The 27,989-nt window shown below is 38.9% G+C and overlaps 1 protein-coding gene across 1 annotated transcript in view; it reads right to left on the bottom strand.

Moving 5' to 3' along the window:
- MMP20 (matrix metallopeptidase 20) overlaps nt 1-27,989 on the bottom strand; it is a 57,902-nt gene that overhangs the window by 8,459 nt on the left and 21,454 nt on the right. Inside the window, exons 7-8 of the mRNA XM_043912095.1 lie at nt 12,897-13,033; nt 11,768-11,924 (exon numbers count right to left, since the gene is read on the bottom strand). Of these exons, the coding sequence (XP_043768030.1) occupies nt 11,768-11,924; nt 12,897-13,033 (294 nt within the window). The remainder of the gene's footprint in view (nt 1-11,767; nt 11,925-12,896; nt 13,034-27,989) is intronic.

Below are 27,989 nucleotides of genomic sequence, written 5' to 3'. Positions count from 1 at the left end.
TTCACCACTGAAGATGATATCAGCTGTGGGTATTCATAGATGCTTTCTATCTGAGTGAAAAAGTTTCCCTCTATTCCTTGTTTGGTGAATTTTCTTTTATCATGTAACAGTGTTTGATTTTGTCAAATGCTTTTTCTACATCTATTGAGGTGATTTTATGGTTTTTAATTTTTAAATCTATTGATATATTATATTAATTGATATAATTAATCAATATAGATGTTATTATAAGATGAACAGATGTTAAACCAACCTTGCCTTCTTGGAGAAAAATTCCCAGCTGGTCGTGGTGTGTAATTCTTTTTTATATGTTTCTGGATTTGGTTTGGTAGTATTTTTGGAGGATTTTTGTATCCATATTCATAAGAGATATTGATCTGAAGTTTTATTCTCTTATGATGCCTTCATTTGGTTTTCATATAAGGGCAATGCTGGCCTCATACAATAAGTTGGGAAGTATTCCTTCCTCATCTACTTTCTGGAGGAGTTTGTTAAAAATTGGCAATAATTCTTCTTTAAATGTTTTGATAGAGTTCACCAGGAAACATGTAGGTGTGGGTTTTTCTTTGTGGATAATTTTTATACTATGAATTGAATCTCTTCATTTGTTATAGGTCTATTCAGAATGTCTATTTCTTCATGACTCACTTTTTTTATCACTTTGTATTTTTCTAGGAATTTGTCTATTTCATCTAAACTTTCTAATTTATTGACACACAATTGTTCATTCTTTTATAGTCCATTTTATTTCTGTATGGTTGCGTTCATTCTTTCATCTCTGATTTTAGTAATTTTGGTTTTCTCTTTTGTACTAGGTCAATTTAGTGAGAAGTTTATAAATTTTTTTGACCTTTTCAAAGAAACACATTTAGCTTTGCTGATTTTCTCAAAGTGTTAATTCTTTACTTCATTTTCACTGTTATCTTTATTATTTGCTCCTTCTTGCTTGTTAGAATTAATTTGATCTTTTTTCCAGTGTCTTAAGTGGAAAGTTAAGTTATTTATTTGAATTCTTTCTTTTTTTTTAATATGAATATTTACAGCTAGAAGTTTCTCTTTGAGCACTGCTTTAACGGCATCAACATAGGTTGTGCTTTAATTTTCATTCATCTTAAAGTATTTTCCAATTTCTCTTGTGATTTCTTCTTCAGCCCATTGGTTGTTGAAGAGTGTGATATATAATTTCCATTTATTTGTAAATTTTCCAGTTTTCTTTCAGGTATTTGTTTCTAGCTTAATTCCATTGTAATCAGAAGAGGTATTTTGTATGATTTCAATGATTTTAAATTTATTGAGGCTTCTCTTTTGGCCTAACTTCTTATCTATCCTGGACAATGTTCCACATACACTTAAGTAGAATCTGTAGTCTTCTTTTACTGAGTGAAGTGTTCCATAGATATCTATTAGGTGTAGGTGGTTTATAGTGCTGTTCAAATCTTCCTTTCCTAATTGGTCTTGTTTTCCAGTTGTTCTGTCCATTATTGAACATGAAGAACTGACGTATCCAAATATGATTATTTCACAGGTTGTTTTCTCTCTTCATTTTTGTCAGTTTCTTTGCTTCATGCATTTTGGGGCCTTATTGTTAGGTTGTCTTATATTTTTAGCAGAATAATCTGCCTTTCACTATAAATTGTCCCTGTCTATTCCTAGTAATACTTTTTATCTTAAAAGTATTGTTTTAATACTTCTTGTTGCCTGATATCATAACTACCCTGGCTTTCTTATGGCCATGGTTTCCATGAGATATATATATATATATTTTTTTTTTTTCCCCATCCTTTTAACTTTCAGTCTATTTGTATCTTTGAGTACACAGTGGCATCTTGCTTTTTAAATCAGTATGACAGCCTTTGTAATTTGATTAAATTGCTTAATCTATTCACATTTAATATTACTGATATAATGGGATTTATATCACTTCTGTTTTCTACATATCCCACACATTTTTTAGTTCCTTTTCCCTCCTTATGCTTTCTTTTGCATTAGTTACAAATTTCCAAAGAACCATTTAAATTTCTTTTGTGATTTTTTTCACTTCACTTAATAGAGTTATTTTCTTAGTAGTTGCTACAGAGCATAACATACATATTTTAACTTACCATACTCTGCTTTCTTCAGAAAGAAACAAATCTTTCTATATGCTATAGGCCCAACAATACAATTGTATATATATATGATTTTATACAGCTAATTTAACAATTAGAGGAAATATACATTTATACTATCTTTTATAATTTCATAATTGCACTTACTGGTGTTCTTTTTTTTACTGTGGATTCAAATTTTCAAATTACTGCCTGGGTTTACTTGCTTGAAGAATTTTCTTTAGTACTTCTTGTTAGGAAGATGATAGTGATAAATCCCCTGTTTTTGTTTATTTGGGAATGTCTTCATTTTACCTTCATCTTTGAAAGATAGCTTTGCAGAATATAGGGTTCTTGGTTGAGCATTCTTTCCTTAGGCACTCTGAAGATGTTTCCCACTACCTTCTGGCTTAACTGGTTTTACTGATTTTCAGTCTTGTCTCCCTATAACATAACTGCACTGCTTCCAGAGTGATATAACAAAAACCTTAATGAGTTACTTCCCTGTTTAAGACCTTTACAGATATCCCTATTTTCTCTAAATTAGCACTGATCTCCGGGAAAGGCACAGGCCCTTCCTGATCTCCATCCTTGGGCCACATCTCTCATCCCAGCCCACGTTCTAATCATACTGAACTACTTGAGGTTTTCCTCCTAAACATAGGCTTTTTCATGCATCAGTGCCTTTGCATAACTGCTCTCTCTGCCTGGAAAACACCCTGCCCATCCTGTCTGGGAAACTCCTACTCAACTCTCAGAATGAAGCTCAGTCATTGCTTCCTCTAAAAACTCTTTCTGGACAATTTTGCTAGAATTGGCCATTTCCTTCTTGTTCTGCCCCACTGATCCCTGCACAGTCTTCCATGAGGCCACTTGTGGCATCTGGGTTGCTTTTAATTAGTTATCTATACATTTACTTTCAACTGTACAACTTGCTGAGGGCATTAATAACGCCCAATAAGAATTGAGTCCTTACTATACGACAGGAATTTCACATTTTTCTCATTTATTTTCACAACTCAATGAAGTAGATGCTATTTCTGCATCCAGAAATGATCCAACAGAAAGATGATCCAACATGCCAGAGTTGAGATGAACATTTCTTTAATCCTGTCTACACTCTGAAACAGCAAACTTTGTGCCTTGTCATGAGTGTCAACGTCTTAGTACACAGCTTGACATGTAATCATGACCAATACGGGCATGAATGCAGTAGTTTGGTAATATTTAAAAAAAAAAGATTAAAAAACAAGATTTTGAAATCTATCCATCTTTCTTATTTTTGTTACTATTATTTATTTCTCTATTTTGATTAACTATAAAATCTTTAAATAAACAGATCCAGTTTCAGCATTCTTGAGGTATCCAGGAAGGAAAGAATCTGGAAGACTGTATCCTACTTTGGGCTTCCCTAATAGCTCAGTTGTTAAAGAATCCACCTGCGATGCAAGAGACCTCGGCTGGATTCCTGGGTCAGGAAGATCCTCTGCAGAAGGGATAGGCTACCCACTCCAATATTCTTGGGCTTCTCTTGTGGCTCAGCTGGTAAAGAATCCACCTGCCATGTGGGAGACCTGGGTTGGGAAGATCCTCTGGAGAAGGGAAAGGCTACCCACTCCAGTATTCTGGCCTGGAGAATTCCATGGACTGTATAGTCCATGGGGTCGCAAAGAGTCAGACACGACTGAGTGTCAATCATGCTTCTAGTCTATCTGTATAGACAGAATGATTTAGGAGTGGAAAAGAGCTTGTACCTATACATTTGTAGGTCATTTTACACAAATTTTAGACAACACTGACAGAAGCAGAAGATATTAAGAGGTGGCAAGAATACACAGAAGAACTGTAGAAAAAAGATCTTCACAACCCAAATAATCATGATGTGATTGATCACTCACACTTACCTAGAGCCAGACATACTGGAATGTGAAGTCAAGTGGGCCTTAGAAAGCATCACTACGAACAAAGCTAGTGGATGTGATGGGATTCCAGTTGAGCTATTTCAAATCCTGAAAGATGATGCTGTGAAAGTGCTGCACTCAATATGCCAGCAAATTTGGAAAACTCAGCAGTGGCCACAGGACTGGAAAAGCTCAGTTTTCATTCCAATCCCAAAGAAAGGCAATGCCAAAGAAGGCTCAAACTACCACACAATTGCACTCATGTCACACGCTAGTAAAGTAATGCTCACAATTCTCCAAGCCAGGCTTCAGCAATACGTGAACCATGAACTTCCAGATGTTCAAGCTGGTTTTAGAAAAGGCAGAAGAATGAGAGATAAAATTGCCAACATCCGCTGGATCATCAAAAAAGCAAGAGAGTTCCAGAAAAACATCTATTTCTGCTTTGTTGACTATGCCAAAGCCTTTGACTGTGTGGGTCACAATAAACTGGAAAATTCTTCAAGAGATGGGAATATCAGACTGGTTCCAAATAGGAAAAGGAGTACGTCAAGGCTGTATACTATCACCCTGCTTATTTAACTTCTATGCAGAGTACATCATGAGAAACACTGGGCTGGAGGAAGCACAAGCTAGACTCAAGATTGCCAGGAGAAATATCAATAACCTCAGATATGCAGATGACACCACCCTTATGGCAGAAAGTGAAGAAGAACTAAAGAGCCTCTTGATGAAAGTGAAAGAGGAGAGTGAAGAAGTTGGCTTAAAGCTCAACATTCAGAAAACTAAGATCATTGCATCTGGTCCCATCACTTCATGGGAAATAGACGGGGAAACAGTGGAAATAGTGCAGTGGATGACTTTATTTTTTGGGGCTCCAAAATCACTGCAGATGGTGATTACAACCATGAAATTTAAAAATGGTTACTCTTGGGAAGGGAAGTTATGACTAACCTAGATAGCATATTACTTTGTCAACAAAGGTCCATCTAGTTAAGGTTATGGTTTTTCCAGTGGTCCTGTATGGATGTGAGAGTTGGACTATAAAGAAAGTTGAGTTTCAAAGAATTGATGCTTTTGAACTGTGGTGTTGGAGAAGACTCTTGAGCATCCCTTGGACTGGAAGGAGATCCAACCAGTCCATCCTAAAGGAGATCAGTCCTTGGTGTTCATTGGAAGGACTGGTGTTGAAGCTGAAACTCCAATACTTTGGCCACCTGATGTGAAGAGCTGACTCATTTGAAAAGACCCTGATGCTGGGAAAGGTTGAGGGCAGGAGGAGAAGGGGACGACAGAGGATGAGATGGTTGGATGGCATCACTGACTAAGTGGACATGGGTTTGGGTGGACTCCAGCAGTTGGTGATGGATAGGGAGGCCTGGTGTGCTGCGATTCATGGGGTCACAAAGAATTGGACATGACTGACTGAACTGAACTGACCATCTCAAAGCATGGTGGAGTTGATGGCACCCCCTTGCTCCCAGAGTCCTCAGATGCTCCTTGGTGTAATCACTGCTCTGGTGTTAGTAAGTAAGGGAAAATACTTACAGGGAGAAATTATCCAGAGGTGGCAGAAGTAACATAAAAAAAGAAACTGGATGGATCGTTGAGGCTGTCTAGAACAGGAAAGGAAGGAATAAAAGCAGACAGATGAATGGGGAAGTAGCCCTTGTTAGTAAAGCTTACCTGATGTGTCATTTGGTGGGGCAGCAGTGCTGGCATCAGCCTGGCAGAGCCCCATTTGGGTTTCACTTTGTAGCTCTGTGGTCGGCTCCTCTGTAAGTTACTGTTACACTGACATGTGGTTTCCTACTCTTAGGTGGTGGTGGTGATTTAGTCACTAAGTCGTGTCCCACTCTTGCACCTTCAAGAATTGTAGCCCACAAGGCTCCTCTGCCCATGGGATTCTCCAGGCAAGAATACTGGAATGGGTTGCCATTTCTGCAACTGGAAGAAGATCTTCTCCAGGAGATCTTCCCAACCCAGGGACTGAACCCCAGTCTTCTACACTGCAGGCAGTCTCCTGCGTTGCAGGTATTCTTATGCATTTCAGGCAGATTCTTTACCCTGAGCCACCAGTGAAGTCCCCTTACTCTTAGAGCCTGAATCAACTTGACCCAAGCCAGCACTCAATCCTCAGTGGAGGAAACTATTCAGTAGTTTTTTTAATGGCACTTCATTCACTAAAACGGGCCCCCAGCCCTAAGGGTTCATGGAGAATTTCCCTGACAACAATCATATCTAGAGACTTCTCTTCAATTGGCACATTATTTGTACCATAGACTGAACTAGCAAAAGGACCAAAGAAGAACCTGAGGGATGACTAAGGAGAGTAAATCCTAATGCACTGCCCAGGGTATCAATATAGAATTATTGGTGTGTAACTTGAGCTTTCGGTATTTTTGGGTGTGTCTATGTGCTTTACCTATAGAACTTCATTGCCTCCTTCCTCTTTCTTTTCAGCCCAACTTCTTCCTATTTAGCATAGGATGTAATGACTGAGGCACCACTGGCCACCTGGAATCCTGTGGCAATCATGAGTGGAAGCTACCTGTTAATACTAGAGCAAAATGTCAGAAGGAACTTGGGACCTTAATGGCCATGTACCTGTCTTACCAGCTCTAAACCTATAAAACTTCAGACATTCTACATATTTGAGAGAAAAACCCCTTGTGGTATTTAAGTCACAACTATTACTGTCTCTCTTTCTAGCAGCTGAACATAATTTCTATCTGATACAGGGTTTTATAGACTATAAGATATCATACACATGAGGCCCTATTGAGCAAAATGTGTCAAACACAGGGGAGCAGTTATTAATAAAAATGATGCATTAGCTTTTCCTGAACTTCTGAGCTGTAGGTCAAGGTTATCTGTCATATTTCTTATTGTGAAAACCAGTGTGTGTAATGGAGAGTGTAAAATAGAAGACTCCCATTGCTGAAAGTACTGTATCTGCCTTGCCAGAAGCAGAGATTTCAGTGCAATGTCAAGGTACTTCAGTGTTTAAAAAGAAAATTCCCTTTGATGAACTCTTTGACTGGATTGCTATATATAGGAATATTTAGGTTTAAGCAATCACTTGTTAATTTTCACAATATTTTAAGCAATTATTTGTTAATTACCATATAATTTCAAACAGGAGATGGCAAGAGTGAACACTGACATTCTAGGAATCAGTGAACTAAAATGGACTAGAATGGGTGAATTTAATTCAGGTGACCATTGTATCTATTGTGGACAAGAATCCCTTAGAAGAAATGGAGTAGCCCTCATAGTCAACAAAACAATCTGAAATGTGGTACTTGGGTGCAATCTCAAAAATGACAGAATGATCTCTGTGTGTTTCCAAGACAAACCATTCAATATCACAACAATCCAGGTCTATGCCCCAACCACTAATATTGAAGAAACTGAAGTTGAATGGTTCTGTGAAGACGTAAAAGACCTTCTAGAACTGAAAAAAAGATGTCCTTTTCATCACGGGGGACTGGAATGCAAAAGTAGCAAGTCAAGAGATACCTGGAATAACAGGCAAGTTTGACCTTGCAGTCCAAAATGAAGCAGGGCAAAGGATAACAGAGTTTTGCCAAGAGAACACACTGGTTATGGCAAACACCCTTTTCCAACAACACGAGGCAACTCTACACAAGGACATCACCAGATGGTCAATGCCAAAATCATATTGATTATATTCTTTGCAGCTGAAGATGGAGAAGCTCTATACAGTCAGCAAAAACAAGACCGGGAACTGACTGTAGCTCAGATCATGAACTCCCTATTGCCAAATTCAGACTTAAATTGAAGAAAGTAGGGAAAACCACTAGACCATTCAGGTATGACCTAAATCAAATCACTTACAATTATACAGTGGAAGTGACAAATAGATTCAAGGGATTAGATCTAATAGACAAAATGCTAGAAGGATGACAGATGGAGGTTCGTGACACTGTACAGGAGGCAGTGATCAAGACCATCCCAAAGAAAAAGAAATGCAAAAAGGCAAAATTGTTGTCTGAGAAGGCCCTACAAATAGCTGAGAAAAGAAGAGAAACTGAAGGAAAAGGAGACAAGGAAAGATATATCCATCTGAATGGAGTTCCAAAGAATAGCAAGGAGAGATAAGAAAGCCTTCCTAAGTGATCAGTGCAAAGAAATAGAGGAATAAAATAGAATGGGAAAGACTAGAGATCTATTCAAGAAGATTAGAGATACTGAGGGAATATTTCATGCAAAGATGGTCACAAAAAAAGGACAGAAACCATATGGACTTAACAGAAGATATTATGAGGTGGCAAGAATACACAGAAGAACTATACAAAAAATATCTTAATGACCCAGATAACCATGATGGTGTGATCACTCACCTAGAGCCAGACATCTTGGAGTGTAAAGTCAAGTGGGCCTTAGGAAGCAGCACTATGAACAAAGCTAGTGGAGGTGATGGAATTCCAGTTGAGCTCTTTCACATCCTAAAAGATGATGCTGTGAAAGTGCTGCACTCAACATGCCAGCAAATTTGGAAAACTCAGCAGTGGCCACAGAACTGGAAAAGGTCCGTTTTCATCCCAATCCCAAAGAAAGGCAACACCAAAAAATATTCAAACTACCGCACAATTGCACTCATCTCACAGGCTAGCAAAATAATACTCAACATTTTCCAAGCCAGGCTTCAACAGTACATGAACCAATAATTTCCAGATGTTCAAGCTGGATTTAGAAAAGGCAGAGGAACTGGAGATCAAATTGCCAACATCTGTAGGATCATCGAAAAAGCAAGAGACTTCCAGAAAAACATCAACCTCTGCTTCATTGACCATGCTAAAGCCTTTGATGCATGGGTCACAATAATGTGTGGAAAATTCTTCAAGAGATGGAAATACCAGACCACCTGACCTGTCTCCTGAGAAACCTGTATGCAGGTCAAGAAGCAACAGTTAGAACTGGACATGGAAAAACAGACTGGTTCCAAATTGGGAACCCTGCTTATTTAACGTATATGCAGAGTACATCATGTGAAATGCAGGGCTGGATGAAGCACAAGCTGGAATCAAGATTGCTGGGAGAAATATCAATAACCTCAGATATGCAGATGACACCACCCTTATGGCAGAAAGCGAAGAAGAACTAAAGAGCCTTTGAGGAAGGTGAAAGAGGAGAGTGAAAAAGCTGACTTAAAACTCAACATTCAAAAAACAAAGATCATTGCATCTGGTCCCATCACGTCATGGCAAATAGATGGGGAAACAATGGAAACAGTGACAGACTATTTTCTTGGGCTCCAAAATCACTGCAGATGGTGACTGCAGCCGTGAAATTAAAAGACATTTGCTCCTTGGAAGAAAAGCTATGACCAACCTAGACCTCATATTGAAAAGCGGAGACACTACTTTGCCAACAAAGGTCCATCTAGTCAGGGCTATTGTTTTTCCGATAGTCATGTATGGATGTGAGAGTTGGACTATAAATAAAGCTGAGTGCTGAAGAATTGATGCTTTTGAACTGTGGTGTTGGAGAACAGTGGACTCTTGAGGGTCCCTTGGACTACAAGGATTCCAACCAGTCCATCCTAAAGGAAATAAGTCCTGAATATTCATGGGAAGGACTGATGCTGATGGTGAAGCGCCAATACTTTGGCCACCTGATGCAAAGAGCTGACTCATTTGAAAAGACCCTGATGCTGGGAAATATTGAAGGCAGAAGGAGAAGGGGACAACAGAGGATGAGATGGCTGGATGGCATCACCCACTCAACGGACATGAATTTGAGTAGTTCTGGGAGTTGGTGATGGACCAGGAAGCATGGTGTGCTGCAGTCCATGGGGTGGCAAAGTGTCGGACACAACTGAGCGACTGGCCAACAACAACCATATAAGTTCCTTTCATTACTAAGGAGTTACTTTTTTGAGCACCTGCAATATGTTAGGCAGTGTATTAGGTAGCTACATCCATTATTTCACTAAATACTCTCAGTAACCCAGGGAGGTTAATATCAAAAGTGGCCACTGTGGTTTCTTTTCCTTTCTGGCAAAATGAGCTCTTTAATATTTGAATTAATGTCCTAGGCCAACCTTCAATTGATTTGTTTTATCTAGATTGCCAAAGACTTTTCCTTAATAGAATCTCATAGAGGTTCAGTTGGAAAGTTTCAGTATTATTTCCACAGGGGTTATTAGCCATCATTAATATCAGAGATCCTCTCCCTCCCATTCCTTAATTTACAGAGAATTAAAAACCTTTCACCAAGCTCCTCATGTTAGCTGTTCAGCCTCAGTCCTGCTTGGTTGGAGGTATGTGTTTGACTTTGGGTTCTAGTGGGTAGTGGTATTAGTCCAAAGACTAGAACCAGAGTCCTAGGCAATGAATGGATAATAGAAACCATGAGAGTGGATAATCCCCCCAGGGAGAATCAAGCTGTGAACAGACTTTGACAAGTTAAATGGATAATCACAACTCACACTCTGACATGCCAGTTCATACACTCCATCTCTGGACACCATTCTCTGAAAACCTAAAATGGGAGTTGAGTTTCTTAATATGTATCTCCCTGTAGGTCAGCATGGTGATGACAGCCACCTTATCTTGAAGAAAAACTTTGGAGAACATGGCCAGCAGATACTAGGGACTTAATAAGTGAATAACTATTCCTATTTTATAAAGGAAGTTCTGAAAGAAAATTAGCTGGCTTAGTGGTTAAACACTGGACTGGAAGTGTCAACGCATGACAACACAAGACACTTTGAGCAACGCTTCCAAGGCTCTCAGTGCCTCAGAAGAGTCGGGAGGGTCCACATGTGACATTCATTTTTATGAAATAAGTTTTCCTGAAGTATATCTGTGCTTCTGTTAGATTACGTTTTCAGCTCTAAACTGAAGAAGTAGAGGAAGATGATAGATATGTATCTATAAATTTATTTTATACCACAGATATGGTCATTAAAAATGGGTAATATAAAATAAAATGAAAACCCTTAGACCAAAGCTGAGTTGTTTTCCACTGCCAACAAGGTCCTAACATAGACCTACAGAGTTTAGCATAGTTACCTGTTTAGAATCCGTTTTTGCTTCTCTATTAAAGTTCAGAAAGACAAGGAATGCTGAAGTGAGAACTGTGACTAGAGAAGGTGTAGAGGCAGAGCTTGACAAAGTTGTACCCAGTTAAGGTAGTGAGATGAGGCAGGAGAGACAAGGTGTGACCGTGTGTACAGTGATTGAATCTGCTCATAGCAACCTTTTATAAGACAGGCCTGGAAATTACACATGATCTTTGTTTGGATGAGAAGAATTTTCATGTTCTAGGTTAAAGAACATAGCAATAAGGCCTTTGCCTTTCAGCAAAAATTTCCTTCAAAGAGCCCCACAGTCATCACCACATTCATTTTGTACAAAATCACAGAGCATTCTGGAATGCAGTGATATTCATGCATCAATAAGATATACTCACGTAAGAAGGAATCAGTTCTTCTTTCAAGGCATTCATGGTAGGTATGTATTGGGAATAGTACCTCCTCTCTTTTAGGCCCCTGGGTATCCAGCTAATGAGTGCTTTGAAAGATTAGGATGTTTCATGTGTTAGACACCAAACAATGGGATTATTGAATGAATGTTTCACTTATTTGGATGGTTCTGTATCTTGAAGACAGTGTCAACCATCAGTAAATGACACCCTAGTGACTGAGAAGAGTCAATGGGCCTATTGTAAATTTGCCTTGCATTCTTTTCAGCAAAAGGTTCCTTCTCATTGAATACAGCTGGACAATCACAAAGAGAAAAGCCATACCTGTAGTATTCATCTCCCACAAAGAAAAGGGTCTTCTGTGCATCCTTGAGATAGACCGCGGCATCTATTCGCTGCACATGTCTTGGAAACCCAAAGTCATAAATAGTCCGAGGAGGACCTTGCATTTGGAATCCTCTTGTTATCCAATAGTGGGGTCCTGGAACCAGAAATTAAAGTTTACAAAAACCCTGTACTATTTAGTGATGCCCTTCACTCATTAGGATTTCTATGCAGGATTACAAATGGGGCTAGTTTATGGGATATTTGCCATGGCTAAAACCCAGGAGGAGATACAAGTCTCTATTCAGTTCAGTAAAATACTTAAAACTTGCCCTGGAGGCAGAAATCCCTAGTTATGCCTTATGAAGGCAATAATACTGATACAACTGTGTCTTAAATGCAACACATTCATTTTTTTCAAGATACTTTTCATCTGTATAATCTCATTTCAGTCTTATATATGTGTGAGAGAGAAGGAAGGGGCAAGTGAAACACAAATGCTGATTCTTGCTTAAATTGGCACTAATCTTCTATCCTCAGCCCTTGGCATTAAGAAAATACAATCTAAACTGATAGCTAACATTTGCTGGACAATTTCCATTGGCTAGCTACAGTCACATCTTCAAGGTTGTTATTACTATAACTATTTTGCACAGGAAGAAATGAAGATACAGAGCAATTGGATAACTTCCCTAAGGCACTCAAATAGTAAAGGGCTAGAGACAGAGTCCAGGCGTCTCTCTGCTCCCAGGTGCTTGTACTGTTTTGCTGAGGTTTCCACGCTGACTTTTGTGAATTAGAGGCTCTCAGCAGAGAATACCATGTCACTCAGAGCAGAGGTCTGGGGAAGGGGGTGGCAGGGCGGGGCAGGGAGCAGGTTTCTAGCTTCCCGGACACTCGCTTATCACCGAGCCTCACTGGACTGCATCTTTGGCTCTGGGAGAGTTTGATAGTCACCGTCACTGTTGTCAGCATCACAATACGGTAGAGGGATGTTTCATCCCCAGTCTGAGGAGCAGGAATGGCTGGAATTGCTCTGTGGTCACTAACAAACACTGATGGTTCTGGGTGCTCCAGACACACCGTATCCTGTACCCCGCCACTTCTTTCTTGGCGATCTTCAGCGTACCTTTAAAGAAGTAGGCTGTGCCCCTCTCAGCCACTTCATAAGCTGCATCCACATCGGACATAAGTTGGGGGAAGGAGCTGGTGATGGTGCTGGGCCGGATCCCTGACATCAAGTGAACCTGCCGACGCCAGAAAATCCTATTTGGTGACAGAAAAGAAATAAGATCAGGGTTGACTCAGATCTTCAACTGAACTTGGACTGCAATATATGGCAAACCACACTTCAGAGGCAATTTCTAAATGCCTCTTGCCCATGTCTTGTTTTTTTTTTTTTTCCATGTCTTGTTTTTAAGTAGAATATATATATTTTGGCTTTAGTAATCCGTTTCTTTTTCCTTCTCATTCTTTTAGCATCTCTGTAATTCTTTTTCCTTCATTTATTTAAGGATGTTCAAAGAATGGAAGGAAATAGCAGGGGTTGACATCAATGATGTATACACTTAAGCTGTGCACCTTCCTATTCTAAGTATCATTTGCTACAAATTTCCCATTCTTCTTCTGATTTTTTTATTGTGTGTGTGTGTTTGTGGTTTTTTAAAATTTTTTAAATTTATTTTTTAATTGAAGGATAACTGCTTTACAGAATTTTGTTGGTTTCTGCCAAACATCAACATGAATCAGATCTTTTGAAAATTAAAATCTCATAAAGGTAGCCATTCAGGTGCATTTTGTGAGTATTATATAAATAAGCCAAGCTTTTGTGGTTTGGAGATGCTAATTACTTCCAGTAAAAACAGCAAAAACATTAACAATTATAAATTATGTTGCCTATTTACTTATCTATTGAAAGTGTTTATATCTTAGGACCTAATGACATGTTCACACAAATCTGGTACCTATACATTAACTTAAGATTTAGCAGCTTAACCATCCATTTTCCCAATATTATTTACATAAAATTGTGGGAGTATACACGAGGGTACTGGTCTGAAAATTTCAATGTAAATGTGGTCTATTTTGAATTTTTGAGTTTAAAATCATTTTTATAAAATATGAATAGTTTACTGACTTAATAGAAGCTAGAATCAACACATAAAATTATTTGTGGACAGAGAACTTAAGGGAAAGTTTTGACTTTTAATTTTCCACGTGGTAAATTTAGGCACTCCTCAAACATTCTGTTGAGCTTCAGTTAATTTAACGAATATTTGTGAGCACCTATCAGCAGGCACTGAGTTAGACCTTGGGATGAAACACTGAACAAGATTCAGGCTCTGCCTTCAAGAAGCTATCATCTAGTAGTAGAGGTGGATAACTAGTTAGACACTGTGTGTGCTTAGTCGCTTCAGTCCGGTCTGACTCTTTGAGACCCTCATGGACTGTAGCCGGCCAGGCTCCTCTGTCCATGGGATTCTCCAGGCAAGAACACGAGTGAGTTGCCATGCCCTCCTCCAGGGGATCTTCCCAACCCAGGGATTGCACCCAGGTCTCTTGCATTGTAGGCAGATTCTTTACCATCTGAGCCACCCGGGAAGCCCAATTAGACATTATAATTTGTGCAATGCAGAGTTAAGTGCATGATGTTCAGGAGCGTAGAGTGTACCCCATAAGAGGGATGCTGCATATAGGGGTCTGGTGAGGCTATCTGGGTGAGCTGATGATGAAATCCAAAGAACAGCTCTATTGAGAGAGAGGAATATTTTTTTCATGTTCCTAAGCAGCATCATGGTGCAGAAGGGAAAGCACATTGTGTTTTAGAAAACTGAAAGCTGTCTTTGCACCTCTAATGCTGACCATTATCTCCAAGCTTGTTTCATAATCTCTTAAATGTAAATAATAATACCTGGCCTGTCCCATGCGATCACTAAGAGGATCAACAGAGATAAAGCATGTGAAAGTGCATCATAAACTATAAAGTGCCGCTTGGCTGGATATTGTCCATTTTAAAAATAATTATTTGGGCACCTACCATAGATAATACTCAGTGTGGCAGGAGTCTATTGAGGGTAAGCTTCCTCTCCCCAAGCCCTATACATCACAGCCTTATCTAGACTGTAGGTATTTTTGTTGTTGTTATTGTGTTAGTTAAGTTTTATTGGGGGCAAAATGAGGACTGTAGGCTGGGAGACAGCACCTCAGATGGCTCTGAGAAATTGCTCCAAATATGCAGGGTGAGGAGAGGTCAGTATATATATTTGGTTTTGGTGAAGAGGGAATATATATAATCAAGTACATATTTTTCCAGAAGGTTTCTGCTAGTCTGGTGAAGCTTTCTGCTAGTCACAAGGAACAGCTGTCACAAGGATTTTAGTGCTTTTCTAGATATGAGGAGGTACAAAAATTAGGCTCATAAAATCAGTTCCTAAAAATACCTTCTGCAAACCCATTCTGCTAGCTTTTCCCTGAGCACAGAGTGCCTCATTTTTGCTCTTCTCCCTGAACATTTTTCGGGGGATGTTGAAAATCAGCAGCTGCCCCAGCTCACAATTTCATTCTTGTAGAGGTAGGTGAAAATTTGTAGTTGACAGGGCCCCCTCAGGGTTACAAATTCAACCATACTTTGGGAGGCATTTCATGACCATTTCATCCCATGGAGCAAGGAACTCATTCCTAGGTCTGGCGAAGATTTTGCTGATAGGCCAGTCAGTGTACTGTTACTATCAACAGTAACCAAGGGGCTGGACCAACCTGTCTTACTCAGCCTCTTACAGTCCAGGAAAAATTTCCTCTTGTTTGTATCCTTCCATATCTAGAGTAATTACAATTATCGATTGCATACAGAACTATGTATTTGATTAACTGCTCCAAGTCACCTAGTTATTATTATTTTGTTGGAGATTCAGCCACACATTTGGTAATGCAGGAAACAACAATCTCATAAAATAGGCAAAGTGCAAAGAACATAGCTAGCAGTATTATTAAAGTTATATGTAAGAATTAGGCCAAAATCTTCTATTAGGTGTGGGAAGCCCCTGGTGGCTCAGCAGTAAAGAATCTGCCTGCAATGCAGGAAACATGGGTTCAGTCCCTGGAGAAGGAAGATCCCCTGGAGAAGGAAATGTCAGCCCACCCAGTATTCTTGCCTGGGAAAGCCTATGGACAGAGGAACCTGGCAGCCTACAGTCCATCCGGTCTCAAGAGTTGGACATAATTGAGCAACTAAACCACCACCATCATTCCATTAGGTGTAGCCCAGTGTATTCTCAGGTTGTCTGAATTAGATAAAGATTGGTACAGAGTAGACTATCAAGGAAATTATATATTTACACTGTATGTATTAACAGATAGAAAACTTAGACCCAGAAAGACTGGGAGGCTCCAATGTCAGTGAGTGGCTAAGGCCAGACAGAGTCAATTAAATTCCAGCTGCCTTGATTTTCATCATACCCCCTAATTTCTCTACTTGCTCCTTCTCAGCCTTGTGACCTCTGGTTTTCCTCTGTTTATAACTTGACCGCTTACCCAATGAGATCTGGCCTTTTCTGGAGGCCAGAAGAACTGCTTTCCCCACTTCCTTCTCTTCACCATCACAAAGTGAGCACTTGTTTGGGTATCCAGAAGAATCAGGTAATAAATATAGAAAAACAGATTAAGTCAAAAGCTCATAATTTCATCTTTGATAAGGAGGCCAAAAAATGGATTCACTGGGAACCCATGAAGAATCCAAAAAGCATTTTCCAATTAATTCAACACAATATGTAATTCCAAAATGCTGATTCTGCTCAAGTCACTGTGCTAGATTTTCTCTAAGGCACAAAGTGTGCCTTTCAGGCAATTAAAATAATGAGCATGAGGAAAGTGGGAAGGAGGATAAGCAGACACATTGTCTAATAATCAGGCTTTTTCTGAATTACATCTCTGATGAGGTTAACTTCCAGCTGCTTTCTCTTCTTGGGTACTCTAGAGCTGGGATGTATTATCTTTCATTTCTCATTTAAAAATCACGTGGGAGTTTTTAAATTCTCATTTAAAAATCAAGTGACTCTAGGCAAATTAAACCAATTCTTTAAGTTGCATGTTATTGATGTCCCAGATGACTCAATATGAGGGGTAGTAAAGTGCAATGGCTAAGAGTTTAGGCAAACCAAAATGTACTTTTAGAACTGTTCACAGGTGATAGAATCTTATATTACTTACTTGACTTAGGATATTGTGGGTATTGTGAGGATTAAATTGATGTAAAGTATCATTCTAAACCAAGAATAATTTTGTGACATGGAAGACATTTTTTAATGAGTGGTGATAGTTTTGGTTGTCACAGCTAGGAGTGGGTAATGCTTTTGGAGTCTAGTGAAAACCAGGGATATCATTTTATTTACCAATGCACTGGATAGCCCAGCATGGCATAGACTTGTCTGGCTCAAAATATCAGTAGTGCCAAAGTCAAGAAACCTTGGCTTAAACACTGTTATGACATATTAGAATGTATACATGATAAATACTAATAACTAATAAGCACTATGTATATGTGATACTTATGTAAAGTATCACAAATTCCAAAAGAATCTTTACTCATTAAAAGTTTTATATTAATGAAGAAAAATTATATCTTGTGGGTAATAAAGTGATAAGACACATATTCAGAAGATTTACAAACTTAGACCTATAGATTACAATAATAAATACATTAAAATTGACCAAAAAAGGTATAACAATTAACCTCCTAATATACCTGTGAGTAGATTTAAAGTATAAGGCAAAAAAAGAAAATCTATAAAATTGTTAGAAAAGAAGAACTGATGGGAATGGAAAGATATTCCATGCAAATGGAAATCAAAAGAAAGCTGGAGTAGTAGTACTCATATAAGACAAAACGTTGTTGTTGCTGTTCAGTCACTAAGTCAAGTCCAACTCTTGCAACCCCCTGGACTGTAACCTTCCAGGTTCCTCTGTCCAGTGGATCTTCCAGGCAAGAATACTGAAATGGGTTGCCATTTCCTTCTCCAGGGGATAGTCCTGACCAAGGGATCAAATGCATGTCTCTTCCATTGGCAGGCAGATTCTTTACCTCTTTACTGAGTCACCAAGGAAACCCAAGACAAAATAGACTAGGATAAAGACTATTGGAACCCTCTTGCACTGATGGTCAGAATATAAATTGATAAAGTGACTATGGAGAACAGTATGGAGGCTCCTTAAATAACTAAAAATAGAACTACCATATGACCCAGCAATCCCACTACTGGGCATAAACCTTGAAAAAGCCATGTTTCAAAAAGACACGTGCACCTCAATGTTCATTGTGGCACTATTTATAATGGCCATGACATGGAAGCAACCTAAATGTCCACCAACAGAGGAATGGATAAAGAAGATGTGGTACATATAGACAATAGAATATTACTTAATCATAAAAGGGAATGAAATTGGGTCATTTGTAGAGATGTGGATGGACCTAGAGGCTGTCATACAGAGTGAAGTAAGTTAGAAAGAGAAAAACAAATATAGTATATTAAAGCATATATGTGGAATCTAGAAAAATGGTATAGATGATCTTATCTGCATAGTGGGAATAGAAACACAGATGTAGAGAACAAATGTATGGGCACTAAGGGAGGAATGAGAGGTGGGATGGGTTGGGAGATGGAGATTGACATATATACACTATTATGTATGAAACAGATGACTAATGAGAACCTCCAGTACAGCTCAGTGCTCTGCGGTGACCTAAATGGAGGAAAACCCAAAAAGAGGGGATATATGTATATGTATAACTGAGTCACTGGTTTCTGTGTGGTAGAAACCAACACAACATCGTAAAGCAACTATAGTCCCATAAAAATTATTTTAAAAAATGATAAAGTGTTACAGGAGACAAAGAAGACACTACATAATGATCAAGGGATCAATCCAAGAAGAAGATACAGCAATTGTAGATGTGGCACTAGTGGTAAAGAACTCACCTGCCAATGCAAGAGATGTAAGAGATGTGGGTTTGATCCCTGGGTTGGGAAAAAGACCCTAGAGGAGGGCATGGCAACCCACTCCAGTATTCTTCCCTGGAGAAGCCATGGAAAGAAGAGCCTGGTGGGTTACAGTACATAGGGGTGCAAAGAGTCAGACATGAATGAAGTGACTTAGGACACAGGCACACATGCACCCGACATAAACTTCCCAGGGGGCTCAGAGCAAAGAATCCACCTGCCAAGCAGGAGATGCAGGTTCAACTCTTGGGCCAGGAAGATCCCCTGGAGAGGGAAGTGTCATTCTGCTCCAGTGTTCTTGCCTGGAAAATCCCATGGAGAAAGGAGCCTGGTGGGCTACAGTCCATGGGGTCACAAAAGAGTTGGACATGACTTAGTGACTAAAGAACAACAACAGCATGGGAGCACCTGTTAACAGACATAAAAGGAGACATACAAGGAGATATTGACAGTAACACAATAATAGCAGGGGACTTTAACACCCTACTTACATAAATGGGCAGATCATCCAGGCAGAAATCAATAAGGAAACACAAGGCTTAAATGATGAATTAAACCAGATTAACTTAATTGATATTTATAGAACATTCCATCTGAAAGCAGTGGAATATTCATTCTTTTTAAGTGCACATGGAGCATTCTCCAGGATAGATCACATGCTAGGCCACAAAGCAAGCTTCAGTAAACTTATATAGATTGAATCATATAAAGCAGGTTTCCAACCCCCAGGCTGAGGACAGGTACTGGTCTGTGGCCTGTTAGGAAGTGGACCACACAGCAGGAAGTGAGTGGCAGAAAAGTGAGTGAACCTTCATCTGCCATTCCCCATTGCTTTCCATCATTCACATTACCACCTGAACCATGCCCACCCCCCACCTGCCCTGTCCATGGAAAAACTGTCTTCCACAAAACTAGTCCCTGGGGCCAAAAAGGTTGGGGACCACTGATATAAAGCACTTTTTTCATTCACAGTACTATGAGATTAGAAATCAATTTCAAGATTTGTGCAAAAAAGCACAAATACATCAAGGCTAAAAAATATGCTACTAAACAACTAATGGATCACTGAAGCAATCAAAGAGGAAATAAAACAAAATACCTAGAGACAAAAGAAAGTGAAACGCAATGATCAAAACCCTGTGGGATGCAGCAAAAGCAATTCCAAGAGGGAAATTTATAGTGACACAAGCTTACCCCAGGAAACAAGAAAAACCTCAAATAAACAACTTAACCCTATACCTAAAGCAACTAGAGAAAGAAGGACAAACAAAACCCAAAGTTTGTAGAAGGGAAGAAATCATAAAGATCAGAGCAGAAATATTGAATAAATGAAATGGAGACAAAGAAAACATAGAAAAGATCAATAAAACTAAAAGCTGGTTCTTTGACAAAATAAACACAATTTATAAATCTTTATCTAGAACTCATCATGAGAAAAAGGAAGAGGGCCCAAATTAATAAAATTAGATATGAAAAAGGAGAAGTTACAACCAATACCATGGAAATATTAAAGACCATAAAAAACTACTACAAGCAATTATATGCTGATAAAATGGACAACCAAGAAGAAATGGACAAATTCTTAGAAAGAAATCTTATAAAGCTTAGAAATCTCATAAAGCTAAACCAGGAAGAAATTAAAAAAATGAATAGATGAATTACAAATATTGAAATTGAGTCTGTGATTTAAAAACTCCCAAAAAACAAAAGCCCAGCACCAAATGACTTCACAGGCAAATTCTACTGCACATTTAGAGAAGAGTTAACACCTACTTTCTGAAACTCCTCCAAAAAATTGCAGAGGAAGGAACACTCCCAAATTCATTTTATGAGGCAACCATCACCTTGATACCAAAACCAGAAAAAGATACCACAAAAAAAAAAAAAAAAGAGCAGAAATAAACCCATGCACCTATGGTCAATTAATCTATGACAAAGGTGGCAAGAATATACAATGGAGAAAACACAGTTTCTTCAATAAGTGGTGCTGGGAAAACTGGACAGCAACATCTAAAAGAATGAAAGTAGAATAACTCTCTAATATCACACACAAAAATAAACTAAAAATGGATTAAAGACCTAACTGTAAGACTAGATACTATAAAATTTGTAGAGGAAAACATAGCTAGAGTATTCTTTGACATAAATTACAGCAATACCTTTTTGAATCTATCTCCTATAGTCATAGAAATAAAAAAGTAAACATACAGGATCTAATTAAACATAAAAGCTTTTGCACAGCAAAGAAAATCATAAACAAAATAAAAAGAGAACCTACAGAATGGGAGAAAATATTTGCAAAGACAAACAATCCAACCAAAAAATGGGCAAAGGATTTAAACAGACATTTCTCCAAAGAAGATGTACAGATGGCCAAAAGGCAAACAAAAAATGCTCACCATCATTAATAATATTAGAGAAATGTAAATCAAAACTACAATGAGGTATCACTTCACACCAGTCAGAACAGTCAGCATCAAAACGTCTAAACAATAGAGAGGGTGTGGGAAAAAGGGAACCATCCTATACGGTTGCTGGGAATGTATATTGGTACAGTCCCTATAGAGAACAATAAGGAGGTTCCTTAAAAAACTAAAATTAGAGCTATATATAATCCTGCAATTCCACTCCTGGGTGTATATCTGGAGAAAACCAATTTGAAATAATACATGCACTTTGATATTCACTGTGGCACTATTTACAAAAGCGAAGACATGGAAGCAACATAAGCATCTATCAACAGATGAATGGTTATGGAAGATGGGATATATATATATATGTCTATATCTATATCTATATATACATACACATATATAGGTATATAATGGAACATTACTCATCCATAAAACAAATGAAGTAATGCCATTTGTAGCTACATGGATGAACCTAGAGATTATCATACTAAGTGAAGTAAGCCAGACAAAGACAAATATCATATGATATAGCTTATATGTGGAATCTTTAAAGACTGATGCAAGTGAACTTACATACAAAAAGAATTAGATATAGCAAACAAATTTATGGTTACCAAGGGGAAAGGGAGAGAAGGATAAGAGTTTTTGATTAACATATACACACTACTATATATAAAATGGATAATCAACAAAGACCTATTGTATAGCGCAGGGAGCTATACTCAGTATTTTATAAAAATCTATAAGAGAAAAGAATCTGAAAAAATATATGCATGTATAACTGAATCACACTGCTGTATTCCTTAAACTAACACAACTGTAAATCAACTATGTGCGTTCAGCTGTGTCTGACTCTGCAATGCTATGGACTGCAACCCACCAGGCTCCTCTGTCTATGCGATTTTCCTGGCAAGAATACTGCGTTGCCATTTCCTGGCCCAGGGTATCTTCTTAATTCAGGGAAAGAACCCCCGTCTCCTGCTTCTCCTGCATTGCAGGTAGATTCTTTTCTACTGAGCCACCAGGGAAACCCACTGTACTTCAATTAAAAAAAAAAAAAAAGAACAATTGCAGGATATTTTGAAAATGGTAGTGAAATAAACAGATCATATTAATAGTCTGTAATCTGATCTTAGGTAAGGAGGGCAAAACAATGGAGTCTATTGATATTAAAGACTTGCTGATAGATATTTGACTGCATTGTTTAGCCAGGAACCAAAGCTGTATCTGGAACATAGTTAAGCTCAATAAATATTTGTTGACTAGATAGATAGATGTCACGGTTGTGTAGAACTTATCTAATCATCAGTTTTCATACTCTCTTTACTAAAGAACAGCATCTAAGTCATCAGGTTTGAGCAGAAGTCAGCGGTAACATTCCTGACGCTCGCTGCCAGTCCTGTGAGCTCCCTGCGGCAGGGTTGTATATTATTCATCTATGTATTCTCAGGATTAGCAAATCCTGGCACATCTAAGGCTTGATTGAAGTCTGTTAAGCTTTTTACCTTTTTTTGTTGTTCTTGTTGCACCCCACTGTCTTCATTCCCCACCTGCTTGACTGATCCTCTTGGTCTTTCCTTTCTAGGAGACACGGTTACCTCTTTGCTGACTGTAATTCAGCAAGAGTGAATAGGTCCTTTCATTTTCCATTCTCTTCACCCCTGACTTTCCTTGACTCTTCTCTGTCACTCTGTGTCCTAGTTTCAGGAGAAGGGAGTGTCTTTCTTCTTTCAGTCTTTTGATGCTGGGTTGAATTGATGCTTCTCTTCCCTGAGAATGGGCACTGTGGTGCAGTGAAAGAAGCAACGGGTACTTGAGACCTTATTTTGTTATTGGATGTGTGACCTTGTATGAGTCACTTAATTTTTCTGAGGCTAAATTTCTTCTTGTCAAATAAGAATGAAAATAATAATAATAACTGCTAACATTTCAAAGGATCAATTGAGACAATGCATATCAAAGTGTTTTATAAACTCTGGACTGCTACACTCTTACAATTATTTGTAAATACTTTAAAGAGACATGTTGTTACCCTACAAACTTATTAATTATGTAAAACCTAGAGTTTATCAATAGAACTAAATTTTCTTGTACATTTTTCTCATTAATATAAAATTTTGTCAGTGGAAACTTTGAAATACAAACAGTCACATCATTGGTCAAGAAGGCATTCATTTGCGGGGAGCTCACTATCCAGGGCTGTTTATATCAGGAGGTTTAAGAGGCCAAGAATCAGACATGCATCATCCATCTCACTGAAACCAAGAAAAACAAAGCTTATAAAATTAAAATCCTACATGTAGATAGTGGTTAAAACAGTGAAAACTATTCATTGTGTCCTTAAATTAAGTGTATATATCCATCTTTGGAGCCTATGGAGATCCATATTTTAAGCCACAACCTATGAAGATGTAAAGAACCCCGTCCTTAGTCAGAAGGAGGGGTTTCAGAAGAAACGACAGTGAATCAGCAATCTTTGTACACCTTCTGCCTCTTTGTCTGAATTCATAATATATAACAGAGAATCAATCTAAGTAAATACAATGCCATGTGTTGACTTTCAGTGATGCAATCTTAGAGCCAGAAAAGAAATATCCTCAGGGAGACTGAAGGAGGAAGACTTCCTTTTCAGTTGTGCACGCTTTCCTCAAGCCCATGAAAATCTGGAAAATGCTAGGTTCCAATGGACTCACCTATTAATAATAGGAGAGGGTGCTGATTTTATTGTCTTTCCTTCTGATAGAGCTTTGCATTTCTTTCTCCGCAACGGCTCCTTTTTATGCTTTCAAATGTTCCCAGGTATTTCTCAAACTGAAAAATCCTCATTTGACTCTGCTGCCTCTTCCAGTTATTGTCTTAACTCCTTGTTATTAATAAGATTTTCAAATGAATAATTTGAAAATGAATGATCTATACCATCACTCTTTGTGCATGTATGCTAAGTCGCTTCAGTTGTGTCTGACTCTTTGCGACCCTAGGGACTGTAGCGCTCCAGGCTCCTCTGACCATGGGATTCTCCAGGCAAGAATACTGGAGTGGGTTGCCAGGCCATCCTCCAGGGAGTCTTCCTGACCCAGGGATGATCAAACCCTCATCTCTTATGCCTCTTGCACTGGCAGGGGGTTCTTTACTACTAGTGCCACCTGGGAAGCCCGCCATTACCCTTTGCCTTTTCATTCCTTAGGATCTAGGTTCATTCCTTCTTGTTGTTTAGTCGCTAAGTTGTGTCTGACTCTTTTCGACTCCACGGACTGTAGCCTTCCAGGTTTCTCTGTCCATGGGATTTCCTCAGGCCAAAATAATGGAGTGGGTTTCCATTTCCTTCTCCAAGGGATCCTTCCCATGCAGGGATCGAACCCACATCTCCTGCATTAGCAGGCGGGTTCTTTACCACTGAGCCACCAGGGAAGCCCCAGCTGTGCTGCTAAAACTATAGTCCTTCATCATCCTGGACTGAAGTCCTGTTCTTCAGTTTTCAACCTGGTGACCTCAGCAGCATTGTCCACTACTGATCACTTAAAAAAAAAGACAATCCTCTTTTCCCTGATTTATCTGGGGTTCCATTATAGCCATTCTGTCTCTGATGTCAAGTAGACCTAGGTTAAAACTCTAGCTGGGAAAAAGAGTGTGGATTAAAGGAGCAGATACCTATAAAATGCTTAGGATAACATTGCACATCATAAAGGATCATGAAATGTCAGATTTTATAATTAATAATATTATAAGAGTTTATCTAAAATTGACTTTTTCTTGATGCATCTAAATCTTTTTGATTTTCTTATCTAAGTGAGTGATGCTGCTACTTTTGACTCTCCTTTTCCATTGTTCTCATCAGATCAGTGTCAAGGTCCTGCTGGTGACTTTTTCAAGATGCCTCTTACATTCGTCCTTCTCTTCAGTCCCTACATGAGTGACCCTGAAACATATTTTTCTTTCCATTACTATATATGGTACATAACATCTTTCAGAATGTGACAATTAGTCAATCAGTCAGGGATTTACAGATGTTTTAAAATAAAGAACTCTAATTTGAGAATAAAACAGCACATGCAGAAGCCTAGCAGACATTTTTGGGGACCTAGATACTTAAGAACCTCCTCCTCCCTGTGGCTCTTCACCCAACCTGCAGGCCCAGGGCCCAGGGACAGAGGAGCCACCCCAAAGTGCTTTTCTCACTCATGCAAATGCATTCCAGTCAGAAGGCATTCATTCATTCAAGTCAAAATCCAGCATTCTCTTCACAGTTCCACTGCACAGCTACGAGGTTTTCTAGGTGAGTGATAGGAGACTCTGCTCTGGGTGTCAGCAGACTCCAAAATGAAGGATTTGGACATGATCAACTTTATGCCTATTCTACATGTGAAATGCTATTATTCTTCTGAGATCTGAAGCTGATAGACATATTCTTGATCTTATCATTAAAACTGCATCATGTAAAACCCAGAATAATAGAAGGCATACAAATATCATTTGGGTATGACTGTTGTTCCAGTCATTTCAAGGAAATCTGAGATAACCTTAATATTTTGTAATTTATTATAAAAAGTAAATCTGTGTGAATTACATATGTGTGTGTGTGTGTGTGTAGCTGAAGTTTCTCTTCAAACAGAACATTTGAATGTACCCATATCCATTTATACACTGTGGAGAATATGTAGCAGTCTCACAGTGACTTTAAAAGGCACTGCATTCCATCATGCTTTGGAAACAAACTGTGCGGTTATTACCTCCACAGCCTGAAATGTCTCATCAACAGATTATTGTTAGTGATGGGGAATTCCAGGCTGGCGGGTGGGAGAGAACAGGCTGGGAATGCTTTCATATGGCCCCCAGGTTGCCATGATGGCTGTGGCTGAAAGAATTCTTTGTTCTTTGTCCAGGTTTAGCAAGCCCTTGGGGACTTTTGGTGACGATAGGGGATCAGCGCCATGCGAGTCCAGCTCTGCACGGCACCTACGAGGCAGCAGGGCAGGGTGCTCAGGAGCACAGCCTCTGGCACAGGACTGTGGGTGTGGGCCCCAGCTTAAAACATGACCAGCCCTGTGAGTGTGAACAAGTTGTCCGTCTTTTCTATGTCTAATTCATACCTTACAGGGCTGTGTAAGGAGTTGATAACAAAATGCTTAGCACCGAGTACTGAACACATTGAAGTCACGACAAATATCAGGCAACACCTGATTTTGCAAAGGAGGAAGAGAAGTTCAAGGTCCCATGGTGGGTTAGTGGCAGCTCCAGTGCTGGAAGGGTACCACTCTTGGCTCCCCGTCCTCCTTCTAGCTCTTCCTAGTTCTTTGGAATTACCTGCCCTTACCATAATAGCTCCTCAGATCCTGAGCGGAAGAAGATGAGAAGGTGATGGCTGAGCAGGAAAAAGTTAATCAGCCATCTTTCTTCCCTGCTTACTCCCTTCTAAATGCCCCTTATATCTATGCTTCTCTTTCTATTCTCTTACCACCGTCAGTATTTACATTTCATTTACATTTGGTATTTCATCAAAGGATATATTATCTCCCATTAGTTGTTAGCAATTGTTGAATGCTCATAGTGTGATAAATAGAAGTTTAAAAAGTGTTTCTTTTAGTTTTTAAAGAAAATATGATTGTGTGAAAGGGCTGTCTTTGACTTCACTGTCCCTTTGCCTCTGTCACAACCACTGATAATACCAAAAGAAGAAGCTACTTGTTGCACTGGGGCACACCCACTCATCAGGATGGCACAGAGTCTGACGAGTTCATTCCCTCAGATGGAGCCGACGTTACCTTGCACGGTGTCTGGGGCTCTCCTGCTCTGCACCTTGCCTATCACTCCTGGTTCAATGCCTACTGATTCCACTTTGGTTTACTTTTTGCTAATAAATAATAAAAACAAAGTAAATAATCAGCAAGTCTTAGGGAAAAAAATCAATCGAAACAGGTAACAATTAAAAATACCTCTGGTTGTTTCCAAGCCTTAATCCATTGTACATAGTTTTTGTTCCCCTTCCTAAATACAGTAACTGCCTTTTATTAAGCCCTCACAAGTTTGACACACGACTTGCCCAGTGTCACCTGATCAGTAGGAAGCATAACCAGAATTCGAACCAACTTAGCCTAAGGCTAAAGCCTAGATTTCTGGGTTTTCCTCTTACTTGCTTTGAAAAGTAGATGCCCATCCATTGTTGAAGATTTAGTTCAGCTGTTTCTAACTTTTTAAAAAGTGGAAACAATCCAGATGTTCATTAGTTTGGGACAGGTTAAGTAAGTAGGGATAAGTAAATAAGTAAAGATCTGTACACTGGGATAATATACACATATATTAAATAAAGATGAAAATTAAAGTTCACTGACATGGAAAAAATGAGAGATAATTGAGTGAAAAAGTTTGCAAATCAGCACATCCAGCACATTACAAAGTCTTACTTTTGTGGATATCCCTGTCTCCCTCCCATATTTATGATAAATCTCTACTCAGAGAAAAAGTCTGGAAGGATATTCAATAACATGTTTAACAATATGATTACTCTGTTATGGACTGAATGTCTGTGTCCTCCCATAATTCATCATAACCCCCAGTGTGATGGGACCAGTAGGAGGTGATTAGGGCTTGATAAGGTCATGAGGGTGAGGCTGAGGGAATTAGTGTGTTTTTAAAGAAAGAGACACCAGACCCCTTTCTCTGTCTGACTAAATACACCCACAGCACACAGCGAGATGGCAGTGCTCTTTGGATCTTTCTTTCCTTCATTTTGAGGTGTGCAAAAGCCAGGGGACTGTTGATCTGTCTTTACAGCCCCAGTTACTGTGACGGGGTTAGCACCCTACATGAGTTCAACACACA

This window comes from Cervus elaphus, chromosome 1 (genome assembly GCF_910594005.1).
Source record: "Cervus elaphus chromosome 1, mCerEla1.1, whole genome shotgun sequence".
Taxonomy (NCBI): Eukaryota; Metazoa; Chordata; class Mammalia; order Artiodactyla; family Cervidae; genus Cervus; species Cervus elaphus.
This window is presented reverse-complemented; position numbering and strand designations above follow the sequence as displayed.